The sequence below is a fragment of the Labrus bergylta genome, chromosome 7 (assembly GCF_963930695.1).
Source record: "Labrus bergylta chromosome 7, fLabBer1.1, whole genome shotgun sequence".
Classification (NCBI taxonomy): Eukaryota; Metazoa; Chordata; class Actinopteri; order Labriformes; family Labridae; genus Labrus; species Labrus bergylta.
The window spans coordinates 12,286,654-12,300,173 of NC_089201.1; the positions used below are offsets into that span (position 1 = coordinate 12,286,654).

The window sequence follows — 13,520 nt, forward strand, 5'->3', positions numbered from 1 at the left end:
CACAGTTAGGCGCATACTAAACGCTGAAGGTCTCCATGCCCGAACTCCAAGACGTACACCACTACTGACCCAAAAGCACAAAAAAAGCCAGCTCCAATATGCTAAAAACCATATAGATAAGCCACAGAAGTTTTGGGATTCTATTCTGTGGAGCGATGAAACCAAAGTGGAACTTTTTGGGCCTATGGATCAGCGGTATGTCTGGAGAAGGAAGAATGAAGCATATGCTGAGAAGAACACCCTGCCTACAGTGAAGCATGGCGGGGGCTCGGTGATGCTCTGGGGCTGCTTTGCTTCCTCTGGCACTGGCAACCTTCAGCATGTAGAGGGAAAGATGGATTCAATAAAATATCAGGAAATTCTAGGAGAAAACATCATGCCATCAGTGAGGAAGTTGAAACTTGGTCGTCGTTGGACCTTCCTACAGGACAATGATCCCAAGCATACCTCAAAGTCCACCATGGCTTGGTTTCAGAAGAAGTCCTGGAAGATTCTGGAGTGGCTATCACAGTCACCTGACTTGAACCCCATTGAAAATCTCTGGTGGGACTTGAAGAAGGCAGTTGCAGCACGCAGACCCAAGAATATTAGAGAACTGGAGCAAATCACCCATGAGGAATGGGCTAATAATTTTTATTGCAACTGTAACTAAAGGCTCTACTTCCCATAGTACATTTAGAGACTGTAGGTACCATGAGCAGGCCTGATAACTGAAGGCTCTACCTCCCATAGTACATTTAGAGACCGTAGGTACCACGTTGTTCTTGAAGGGTAGTACAGCACTATTAGCTCTTTAAGATAAGATGGTTCCTGGCCATTTAGAGCTTTGTCAGTGAGAAAAATTCTAGATTTTATAGGGAGAAAATGCAGAGAAGCCAGTACAGGAGTAATGTGGTCCCTTTACCTAGTTCTAGTTAGTACACGAGCTGCAGCATTCTGGACTAGTTGAAGAGTCTTTAGAGACTTACCAGAGGCTCTACCTTCAATAATACATTTAGAGACCGTGGGTACCACGAGCAGGCCTGATAACTGAAGGCTCTACCTCCCATTGTACATTTAGAGACCGTAGGTACCACGAGCAGGCCTGATAACTGAAGGCTCTACCTCCCATAGTACATTTAGAGACCGTAGGTACCACGAGCAGGCCTGATAACTGAAGGCTCTACCTCCCATAGTACATTTAGAGACTGTAGGTACCACGAGCAGGCCTGATAACTGAAGGCTCTACCCCCCATAGTACATTTAGAGAATGTCGGTATCACGTTGTTCTCGAAGGGTAGTACAGCACTATTAGCTCTTTAAGATAAGATGGTGCCTGGCCATTTAGAGCTATGTAAGTGAGAAGAATTCTAGATTTTATAGGGAGCCAATGCAGAGAAGCCAGTACAGGAGTAATGTGGTCCCTTTTCCTAGTTCTAGGACATATCTTTATCAAATAGAACTCCTCGATTCCTAACAGTGGTGCTAAATGCCAGACTGATGTCATTAAGGACAGTCATATCATTAGAAAAAGTCTCTCTGAGGTTTTTAGGGTCAATCACAATAACTTCAGTCTTCCCTGAGTTAAGCAGCTAAACATTTCTGGTCATCCTGGTCCTAATGTCCTTAAGGCACGCTTCTAGTCAAAGAAAATTTATGGAGTGTTTCCTCATAATATTACCCAGACGAAGCATATATAATGTAAAGAGAATCGGTCCAAGCACTGAACCTTGTGGCACTCCATGGCTAACTTTGGTGTGCATAGAGGACTTATCATTAACATGTACAAATTGAGATCGATCTGATAAATAGGATTTAAACCAACTTGACTTGAAATACAGTTTCTAAACATTTATGAACTTCAAGCCTTTAAGATGTAAGTTTATGGCCGTCCCAAAATAAACGATAATATTCTGCTACATTTAAAGGTGCACGTAGTAGTTTTGGTAGAGAAATATGAAAGTTGGAGAAGTGTACAGATTCTGTGGTATATGTTTATAACTACACAAACTGTCCTCAGAAGAACATTTGGTCCCTCTAAAGCCTGGCTCACACTGTAGGATAATCGGGCCAATTTGAGCTCAGATTCTTCCTTCCCAACATTCGCAGGGTCGCTCCTGATTTAAAACTGCTCGGACTCGATTATCTGCTCAGATTATCTTGTAGTGTGAGCGGTACAAAGATCCAATCTTAACGTCCCTGATCTGGCTGGCGATCGTCGGGGACGCCCAGATTTATTTCAAACATGTTTGATATTTATAATTTAAAATCTTCGCATTTACATCATGAAAGGGTCCAGCAGAAGTTTTGTGTGACTGCAATATAATCACGAGAGACAAGGGAGGACCGTAGTCATGGCGACCAGCGGCAGGATGCAACCCTGCATTTTTGTTTTGTGTTTGTTTTCAGTACAGATCATCAGAGCAGCACTTTTCTGAAACTTGTATCCATATATCTATAATTGTATCAACTTTTCTGTATCCTACAACAACTTCCACTTCCTTCTCTTTCACAAACCACCGTCCGTTGCAGTTTTCAAATTAAATTTTTTTTTTACAATTGTGAATGCTCCATCCTGATTTCACTCGTACAGTGTGAGCTCTCCGACTGTGCCTGACAATCGGGTCGTATAGTGTGAGCACATACATCGCAAGGTCTGGTCAGGTGCCGTAAATGATTCAGTCATACAGTGTGGGCTGACATGCCACCCCGACTTTTATACAATCAGGTAAAAATCGCAAAGTGTGAGCCCAGCTTAACTTCTTGAAGATAAAATGCCACGCGAGACGTATGGTGGGGAGCCCACAACGGTGAAATCATAACTCTCCTGGTAGCTTTTTAGCTCCAAACAGTCCAGGGACCTGTTTTTCCTTTGAATAAGTTTTTGCTTTTAGTTCAAAATATATAGCAAAGAAGGGGGGGCTCTCTTTTAAGAAAGGGCCTTTAATCTTAATGGTTTCAGCATAAAATGAGATGAACTTTAGTGTCCCAGTGGGAAATTTTCCTTGGATTAAAGTAAGTAATAATTAGGAAAAGTAACATACAGTGCAGGTACATCTACACACAAACTCACACTCATACATACACCTTACAGCTTAGGTAGTGTTGAGGGCTTTGATGGACAAGGGAAGAAAAGTATTTCTGAAATGGTTGTTCCTCCCTAAGGGTACCCTGTATTGTCTGCCTGAGGGGAGGAGCTGGTACTCAGGGTGGAGAACATGAGATGTGTCTGATTATGGTTTGTTGAAAGATGTCCTGGAGGCTGGGAGGTTGATGGACTCATGATTTTTCATGGCTGTCTGTGTGAGTCTGTTAATATAAAGCCTTATTCATAATAACCCACATTCAACCCGACTCATTAGGTACCATCATTTAACTTTTTCATAAGTGAATGAAAAAAGAAAAATCATTGCACAGAAAAGGTATCAAAAACAAACAACCACGAGTTTCTTGTTAAGCCAGCCCATTCACAATCTTCATATTTGACCTTAGTGTTGACAGTTACGTCACCTAAAAAGCAACTTTATCAAGTCCAAACATAAAACTGAAATATCAGATATATTAAGTATTTAACTCACTCCTTTAAACAGTAGCAATGACAGTGAAGACTTTTTGATTCACCTAAGAAGTAGATATGTAACGTCCAACCATTCATCTGAAATGTAAAAGTATATAACACACTCACAGTTTGCAGGATGAGGGTCAGCACCTCCAAGTCTGAGGCCATGGATTTCCCCCCCTGGGTGCGTGAGTCTTTGGCCCAAGTTAAGGAGTTCAAGTATCTTGAGGTCTTGTTCACAGTGTGGCAAATTGAAATTGAGATTGGTAGCATCAGCAGTAAAATGGGTGCTTAACAACACTATTGTGGTGAAGAGAGAGCTGAGCCTGAAGGCAAAGCTTTTAATTTACATTCCGACCCTCACCTGTGGGAAGGAGCTTTGAGCTGCTGAACTAAGTTTCCTCTGGAGGGTCACTGGGCTCAGTCTTACAGAGAAGGTGAGGAGCTCAGACATTCAGGGGGTGCTCGGAGTAGAACTGTTGCTCCTTTACAGAGACAGTAGAGGGGTTAAAACATCTGATCTGGATCCTCCTTCTCGCCCCCTTTGGAGGTTTTCCAGGAAGGTCTTACTGGGAGTAGACCATGGAGTAAACCCAGAGTACTCTGGAGGGATTATATTTCTGCTGAAGGAGGATGTCTGTTGCCATCATTGAATCTGACCTGGCCTCCTTAAGCATTGAAACCAGTGTTTCCTCTGATCCTGTTCTAGAGCTGCTTGATGAGATCCAGAAGCTCCATAAAACCTTCATGTCAGACGAAAAAAGGGTCCGAAATGCCAGCAGAACTGTGGAGGACTCCACGGACACAAGACAGGAAGTCAAACTCAAACTGAGCACATGCAGCAGCAAAGGCAACCTGGCGCCGCTTGAGAAGAAGATCAAAGAACTTAGCGTGGTCACCATCAACAGAAAGGTGAGTGTAAACTAAAACTGTAATATAAGTCCAATATCAGCCAGAAGCCTGTTTCAGGAAAAAGTAATGTATGAAGTGGGTGTGGTCTGATGCAGATCTGTGGAGGACCCGGTCTGCAGGACTGCTCAGGATGTGGAGGAGCTCTGTGTGGTCTTGATCTTGGAAAGAGGAAATGTGGAGGTCCAAAGTGTGACGGAGTCGTTCCCATCAGTCAGAGAGCTGCAGAGACGGCAGAAAAGACAAAGGACGAAATGGGCAACCTCCCATCCAGACTGCAGGAGTCCAAAAACAAGGCAAGTGTACACTGGGACCACAGGGAACACTAGGAACACAGAACACTGGGAACAAAGAACACTGGGAACACAGACCACTGGGAACAAAGAACACTGGGAACACTGGGAACACAGAACAATGGGAACACTGGGAACATTGACAACAGGGAACACTAGGAACACAGAATACTGGGAATACTGACAACAGGGAACACTAGGAACACAGAAAACTGGGAACACTAGGAACACTAGGAACTCAGAACATTGGGAACACTGGGAACAAGAACACTCGGAACACAGAACACTGGGAACACTGGAAACACTAGAACATAGGGAACACTAGGAACACAGAACACTGGTAACACTGGAACATAGGGAACACTAGGAACACAGAACATTGGGAACACAGAACACTGGGAATACTGGAAACACTAGAACATAGGGAACACTAGGAACACAGAACACTGGGAACACTGGAAACACTGGAACACAGGGAACACTAGGAACACAAAACACTGGGAACACTAGGAACACAGATCATTGGGAACACTGGGAACAAAGAACACTGGGAACACGGGGAACAAAGAACACTGGGAACACAGAACACTGGGAACACTGGTAACACTGGGAACACAGAACACTGGGAATACTAGGAACACTGGGAACACTGGGAACATTGACAACAGGGAACACTGGGAATACTGACAATAGGGAACACTAGGAATACAGAACACTGGGAACACTAGGAACACAGAACATTGGGAACACTGGGAACACAGAACACTGGGAATACTGACAACTGGGAACACTGGGAACATTAGGAACACAGATCATTGGGAACACTGGAAACACTAGAACATAGGGAACACTAGGAACACAGAACACTGGGAACACTGGGAACACTGGGAACACAGAACACTGGGAATACTGACAACAGAGAACATTGGGAACACAGAACACTGGGAACACTGGGAACAAAGAACAATGGGAACACCGTGAACACATAAAACTGGGAACACTGGGAACATTAACCACAGATAACACTAGGACCTCTGGGAGCAAAGAACACTGGGAACACTAGAACACTGGACACACTAGGAATACTGGGAACACAGAACACTGGGAACACTGAGAACAGGGAACACACAGAACACTAGGAACACAGAACACTTTAAACACCGGGAGCACTGGGAACATTGGGAACACTTAGATTTCATATTCAGCTCTTTTATGATAACAACGTCACACAATGTTTACTTAGAAAATCCAGATTGTTGGTTTTTTTAACCAATGTTTTACAAACCAACACAAACCTCACTTAATATGTGTCTGTTTATTCTTCTTCAGGTGAATAATGCCAAACAGGCAGCTCAAGACACCAAAGACCAGGCCATAGACCTGCAGGACCGGATCAATGACAACATGGACTCCTTTGAGAGAGAAAAACAGAAAACCAAGGACCTGATTCAAAGAGTCAAAGACTACCTGATGGGTCAGTGTGTGGGTGATCTGTTAGCTGTTGGTTATTGTGATAGGTTGTCATACCTGCCTGTTACCTGTTTGTGGTTGACCTACCTGCCTGCCCAATGCCTTTCAACAGTATGCATATTGTCATACCTGTTTCCTGTTAGTGGTGTGCCTTCCTACCCACCAGTTACCTGTTAGTAGTTTGGCTACCTGCCTGATATATTTGTGCCTAATGGGCTGGTACCTGTTAGTGACTTGCCTGCCTATCCATTACCTGCTGGTAGGTATCCTACTTTCCCTTACACCCCAATTATTCATGGTCTGTCTGCCAGTACATTACTGTATGCTTCTCAATACGTATATATGATATAAATATGCTCATTCGTAAATATGAACTCAGAATGTCCTCAATGTTTGAGTTTTGGACAACAGCTCAGCACAGTTCAAGACTTGTAATATACTTGAAAAATGTATTTAACACAACTGAAAAAAGCTGTTTGTTGTTGTCACTTCTCTACAGATGAGATGATTCCTCCAGAGGACATTGAGAAAATAGCCCGAGCTGTCCTGGACATCCAACTGCCACGATCTCCTGATCAGATGCGCTCAATGATCAATGACATCAATAAACTGCTGAACAATGCCCCCAACTTCCAGGATGACCTGAAGAACTTTGAGGAGCACACCAAGACTGCCAATGACCTGCTGCAGAAAGCTAAAGATCTTAAGTCAGTGTCACAACTCACCTATAAAACAAACTTTTATAATTAATGGGTTCATTGCAGGATGAATTTGACGGTTTATTCTAACCTCCTGACTTATTGATCTATGATAGGCTAAGTAACTATGCCCACCTAATAGTTTACAATACCCACAACCTTACTCGACTTTCTGTCCCAAGAAGGGTCACGTTCATGTCCCCTGTGAAACTAAGCACATTAATGGAGAACTTTTTCAAACATAACTGATTTTTTCCTAATGGTTCCCAAACCATTCAGCCACAGAGGTTTCCCTCATTAACGATGTTTTTTTGGACACTGCTTTGGAGGTGATGGGCAGTGGCTTTGTTGAATGTCTTGATAAGGGTGGCCAACAAGGAATCAAGAGCAGGTGTTAACTTGACTAGGGCCTGGTCACTGTCGGGGGTTTCTAGGGTATCTCTTTCTGTTGCACACCAATTAATCCTTACAAGATTAATACTTACATTGTATTTTGCTGCTCAGTCTGCTGCCCCGATCTTAATTTAACAGTTCAGTTAGTGAAGAGAGACCACTTAAATCCTTACTGTGTTCAGAGTCTGAGACAAAAAGAAATCAAAGTCAACCAGAGACAAAGAAAACAGGAAGAAAAACAGATTTGGTGCATATGGAGTGATGCTAGAGGTGGACTCATGCAGGGTGGAGAAACAAGGGAACTCTAGTTGATGAATATGTATATAAAACAAAGAGGCAATGGAAATGGGAAATTTGTATGGAGGAGCAGGACGAAAAATGACGACACTTCGAGAATAAAATCATGGGAAGGAAAAGAAAGTGGATTATTCTGATAAGAGCTTGTTATTCAGATTTATTTCGCACACATTTAAAGACCTCACTTCAACAGAAAATCAACTAAAACTGCTTTTCATCTTCTAGGGAGCGGACCAGAAACATTGATGTGACAGAGATCAGCAGAGACATTTATGAAGCAGCGAATGCTCAAAACAAAGCCAACGATGACCTCGAAAGAGCTACTAAAGACACTGACATGACCAGAGACCTCTTCCAAAATGTACAATCAAAGATATCCAGAATGATGCAGAATATATTAAACATCTAAAGAAATCTAAATATCTCCAATATCCCAAATATTCATAAAATATAAAATATCTGTTGCTTTAGTTTAATGTGTTGTGAATGGGCTCTTCCGTGTTTCTTTTCCAAAATGAAGCTTACTGACAAACTGGACGACGTTGAGCAGAAGCTGATGATTCGTCGACCTGTAGATGTGCAGGACGAGATCGAAAAGCTGAAGAAGAAAACTGATCAGAACCGAAAAATGGCTAGAAATGCAAGAGACTCTGCATACAATGCTTTAAATAAAACTACTGACATACAGATGGTGAGGCTCCTGACACACACACACGTACACACACACACACACACACACACACACACACACACACACACACACACACACACACACACACACACACACACACACACACACACACACACACACACACACATTTAGACTACATATTCTGGATAAATCTTGAATATAGTCACAAGCACACACACAACAATCAGACCACTAACATACAGACAGACACACAGCTCAGGTACACAGAATGGACATTGAATATAATCGATCCCCACCTCCATTTTTTACCCATCTGTGTTATGGCTGTATCTGACAAAAAGCCAGAAAGTTAATAGATGCAGTCAAATTCGATGTGTTGTTCTCTGTTCTGTGGATGCCACTCTTCCCTTTTTTTTGAATCAGTCTGTCTTGTAAACTAAGCACGCTTCGTGAACGCATACATGTGTGGTATTACGACATTTTAAATAAGAGGTAGGGCCCGGTTAATCCTGGAGCAATGTGAGTGAAGGTCAGTGGGGGAATGGGGAGAGGCAGGCAATCATGCTTCAGCCAAAACAGGGCTACTTTTCCTAGTGTGAGTGCGCCCTTAGAGACTGTAGGTACCACGCGCAGGCCTGATAACTGAAGGCTCTACCTCCCATAGGACATTTAGAGACTGTAGGTACCACGAGCAGGCCTGATAACTGAAGGCTCAACCTCCCATAGTATATTTAGAGACTGTAGGTACCAGGAGCAGGCCTGATAACTGAAGGCTCTACCTCCCATAGTACATTTAGAGACCGTAGGTACCACGAGCAGGTCTGATAACTGAAGGCTCTACCTCCCATAGTACATTTAGAGACAGTAGGTACCACGAACAGGCCTGATAACTGAAGGCTCTACCTCCCATAATACATTTAGAGACCGTAAGTACCACAAGCAGGCCTGCATTTTGGGAGCGTAATGTTCTCAAAGGGTAGTACGGCACTATAAGCTCTTTAAGATAAGATGGTGCCTGACCATTTAGAGCTTTGCAAGTGAGAAGAAGTATTTTAAATTCTATTCTAGATTTTATAGGGAGCCAGTGCAGAGAAGCCAGTACACGAGTAATGTGGTCTTTTTTCCTAGTTCTAGTCAGTAAATGAGCTCCAGCGTTTTGGACTAGTTGAAGAGTCTTTAGCAACTTACCACAGCACCCTGACAAAAGAGAATTACAATAATCCAACCTGGAGGTAACAAATGCGTGAACTAGTTTTTCTGCATCATTTTGCAACCAGGATATGCCTGATCTTAGATATATTACAAAGGTGAAAATAGGCTGTCCTTGAAATGTGTTTTATGTGGGAACTGAACTACTAACAGTACCCACAGACACCTTTCAACCAGTTAAAATATGTGGTTTGTGTCTCTGACAGGAAATTGATAATGTGCTGAAGCTGTTTGAGCTTTTAGAGGAGAAAAAGTCAAAGGTCAAAGGTCAGAGTGATGCTGAAGAACGACTGAGGAAGCTCCTGGAGGAGGCAGAGATGATGAAGAGGGAGACTGAGGACAAACTCACTCAGATATCAGGTATGAGAAGACTTTCACTCAGATATTAAGCATTGTGTACTGTGTGTACTAAGACGTGTACTAACTTTGTGTACTGTGTGTACTGTGTATACTCAGAGGTGGAGAAGAAGATCGAGTACCTGATCAAAAGTAAAGAAGATAAAGAAGCCGAAGTGTTGAAGCTCTACGACGTGGCCAACCGTCTGCGCCAAGTCATCTCAAAACGCTCAGAGGAGTACACCATCTGTACTCCATAATAATTCAAAGTACTTCTTTATACTACACAATAAAATACCATCTGTACTTCATAATACTTTTAAATGCAAAATAATACTAGATTACACTACATAAAAGTATCGGCTCTACCTCCCGTAGTACATTTAGAGACCGTAGGTACCACGAGCATGTCTGATAACTGAAGACTCTACCTCCCATAGTACATTTAGAGACTGGAGGTACAACGGGCAGGCCTGATAACTGAAGGCTCTACCTCCCATAATACATTTAGAGACCGTAGGTACCACGAGAAGGCCTGATAACTGAAGGCTCTACCTCCCATAGTACATTTAAAGACTAGGTACCACGAGCAGGCCTGATAACTGAAGGATCTACCTCCCATAGTACATTTAAAGACTAGGTACCACGAGCAGGCCTGATAACTGAAGGCTCTACCTCCCATAATACATTTAGAGACTGTAAGTACCACGAGAAGGCTTCATTCTTTGAGTGAAATGCTTTCCTACTTCTAGTCAGTACATGAGCTGCAGCGTTTTGGTATAGTTGAAGAGTCTTACCAGAGCACCCTGATAATGGAGAATTAAAATAATCCAACCTGGAGGTAACACATGCATGAACTAGTTTTTCTGCATCGTTTTGCAACAGGATATGCCTGATTTTAAATTACTACACTATACTTCAACATCTGTACTTTGGAATACTACATCAGCTATAAGTACACTTAAATACACACACTCTCACACACGTTTGTTAAATGGTTTTATAAAAATCTTTCTGATCATGTTTTCCTTTTATAATAAAGATCTTGTAATCTTTTTATTTCTTCTAAAATCGTAGAATAGTAAAACTCTTCATTGTGTTTTTAAATCTTGATTCATGTTGTGACCTGTTTGGGGGTCCTGAGTTGCTCCCCTCTGGAAAAATCTTTGTGTTTTTATACAATAAACATTATGTTCACATGTAACCAGGAAGAGTTGTTTGATTCTCTTCACCTTTAAAACGAATCGTTTGGGTAAAATGTAAGTGATCATAAAAACAAAATTGACGTCTGCGAGCTGCTTCAAGGAGTTCCAGGTCTGATCCAGGTTTCTGCCTGTTCAACATGAGTCTGGTTCTGCTCCAGGTTTCTGTCTGTTCATCATTAGTCTGGTTATGATCCAGGTTTCTGTCTATTCAACACGAGTCTGGTTCTGCTCCAGGTTTCTGTCTGTTCAACATGAGTCTGGTTCCAATCCAGGTTAGGTTTCTGTTTGTTCATCATGAGTCTGGTTCTGCTCCAGGTTTCTGTCTGTTCAACATAAGTCTGGTTCTGATCCAGGTTAGATTTCTGTCTGTTCTACATGAGTCTGGTTCTGCTCCAGGTTTCTGTCTGTTCAACATGAGTCTGGTTCCAATCCAGGTTAGGTTTCTGTTTGTTCATCATGAGTCTGGTTCTGCTCCAGGTTTCTGTCTGTTCATCATTAGTCTGGTTCTGATCCAGGTCTATGTCTGTTCAACATGAGTCTGGTTCTGCTCCAGGTTTCTGTCTGTTCAACATGAGTCTGGTTCCAATCCAGGTTAGGTTTCTGTTTGTTCATCATGAGTCTGGTTCTGCTCCAGGTTTCTGTCTGTTCATCATTAGTCTGGTTCTGATCCAGGTCTATGTCTGTTCAACATGAGTCTGATTCTGCTCCAGGTTTCTGTCTGTTCAACATGACTAAGAGTCGGTGTAGACCTGCTCTGGTTGTAAAGTTTCTTCAGGGCGCTGTCACACTGGCCATCTGTACCTTGCTGTACTCAAGCACGATTGCCCCCCCCCCGCTGCGCCATTCCCACGCTGGCTGGCACGGCCCGCGGTCACACTGGCCAGGACTAACCGTGCCTAAAAGCAGGATTACCTCTTGTACATAACGTCGTAATACAACACATGCACGCTTTATGTTATTATGAAGCGTGCTCAGTTTACAAACAGGCGGACGAGAGAGAGAGAGAGAGAAAAAGAGACGCGCAGTCGAGTCCGCGTCTGCACATCAGAGAAAAACACAGAGAGCATGACAGCTACTTTACTGACTTTGCAACTTATTTTAAGCCATTTTAATCAGACACAGCCATAAATAAATTAAAAAATAAAATAGACGCGTATCAGAGAATAACACAGAGAACATGACAGCTACTTTGTGTCTTATATTGTGTCATGTTAGTCAGATACTGAGATGAAACTCTGGATTTCTCCATAATGAAGGTCAGCGTTGTGTACCTGCGTGCTTTGCTCGTGCATGAAGTGTACCGTGCCGAAGCACACCTTTCCGAAGTGTGCCAAAGCCAAGGAAGTGTACCTGAGCACGATACGGAGTGGTCACACTGGTCAAACGAACTGGACTTTAGTGTTGAAGCGTGCTTGGGCACAGTACGGATGGCCAATGAGACCGCGCCCTCAGATAACATTCGTTATTGGTTTTGTACAAACAAAGATTGAAGGCCAGGATGTACTGGTCAATCTACAGGGGGCTCCTCACAGCTGTGTGTGTGTGTGTGTGTGTGTGTGTGTGTGTGTGTGTGTGTGTGTGTGTGTGTGTGTGTGTGTGTGTGTGTGTGTGTGTGTGTGTGTGTGTGTGTTTTCATTCACTTAATGTTAATGTTTGAGTGCAGCCAGGCTACTTTCTCTCTAATTGAGAGCTCTTTGCAGGCCCCCATATGTTCACAGTCATTACCCACAATGCACCAAGGGTACTCACCCCTGAAAGAGTCCTCAGATGTCCAGGTGGGGGGTTGATTCACACACACACACACACACCTCCTTTGTTGTTGCAGGTGAGGTTATCTGTGGGGGAGGTGTGTGTGTTCTGGAATGTCTTTGTCTGTGGAGCCCTGAAGCAACATGGGGGAGGAGGAGGAGGAGGAGGAGAGAGAGGAGGAGAAACTTTATTCAAGTTAGATCAGGTTTTATTCAAGTTTTAGTCAAGTTAAATCAAGATTTATTCAAGTTGAATCAAGTTTTATTCAAGTTAAATCAAGATTTATTCAAGTTGAATCAAGTTTTATTCAAGTTTTATTCAAGTTAAATCAAGTTTTATTTAAGTTTTATTCAAGTTAAATCAAGTTTTATTCAAGTTGAATCAAGTTTTATTCAAGTTAAATCAAGATTTATTCAAGTTGAATCAAGTTTTATTCAAGTTTTATTCAAGTTAAATCAAGTTGAATCAAGTTTTATTCAAGTTAAATCAAGTTTTATACAAGTTGAATCAAGTTTTATTCAAGTTTTATTTAAGTTTTATTCAAGTTAAATCAAGTTTTATTCAAGTTAAATCAAGTTTTATTTAAGTTTTATTCAAGTTAAATCAAGTTTTATTCAAGTTAAATCAAGATTTATTCAAGTTGAATCAAGTTTTATTCAAGTTTTATTCAAGTTGAATCAAGTTTTATTCAAGTTAAATCAAGATTTATTCAAGTTGAATCAAGATTTATTCAAGTTAAATCAAGTTTTATTTAAGTTTTATTCAAGTTAA

At 42.1% G+C, this 13,520-nt stretch overlaps 1 protein-coding gene across 1 annotated transcript in view; it reads left to right on the top strand.

The window, feature by feature from the left end:
• The window catches only part of lamb4 (laminin, beta 4), a 40,556-nt gene extending 29,776 nt beyond the window's left edge, over positions 1 to 10,780 (top strand). Inside the window, exons 27-34 of the mRNA XM_065956936.1 lie at positions 4,248 to 4,450; positions 4,546 to 4,743; positions 6,070 to 6,214; positions 6,710 to 6,917; positions 7,824 to 7,959; positions 8,119 to 8,289; positions 9,666 to 9,819; positions 9,916 to 10,780. Of these exons, the coding sequence (XP_065813008.1) occupies positions 4,248 to 4,450; positions 4,546 to 4,743; positions 6,070 to 6,214; positions 6,710 to 6,917; positions 7,824 to 7,959; positions 8,119 to 8,289; positions 9,666 to 9,819; positions 9,916 to 10,055 (1,355 nt within the window). The 3' untranslated portion in view covers positions 10,056 to 10,780. The remainder of the gene's footprint in view (positions 1 to 4,247; positions 4,451 to 4,545; positions 4,744 to 6,069; positions 6,215 to 6,709; positions 6,918 to 7,823; positions 7,960 to 8,118; positions 8,290 to 9,665; positions 9,820 to 9,915) is intronic.
• The last annotated feature ends 2,740 nt before the right edge of the window (positions 10,781 to 13,520 follow it).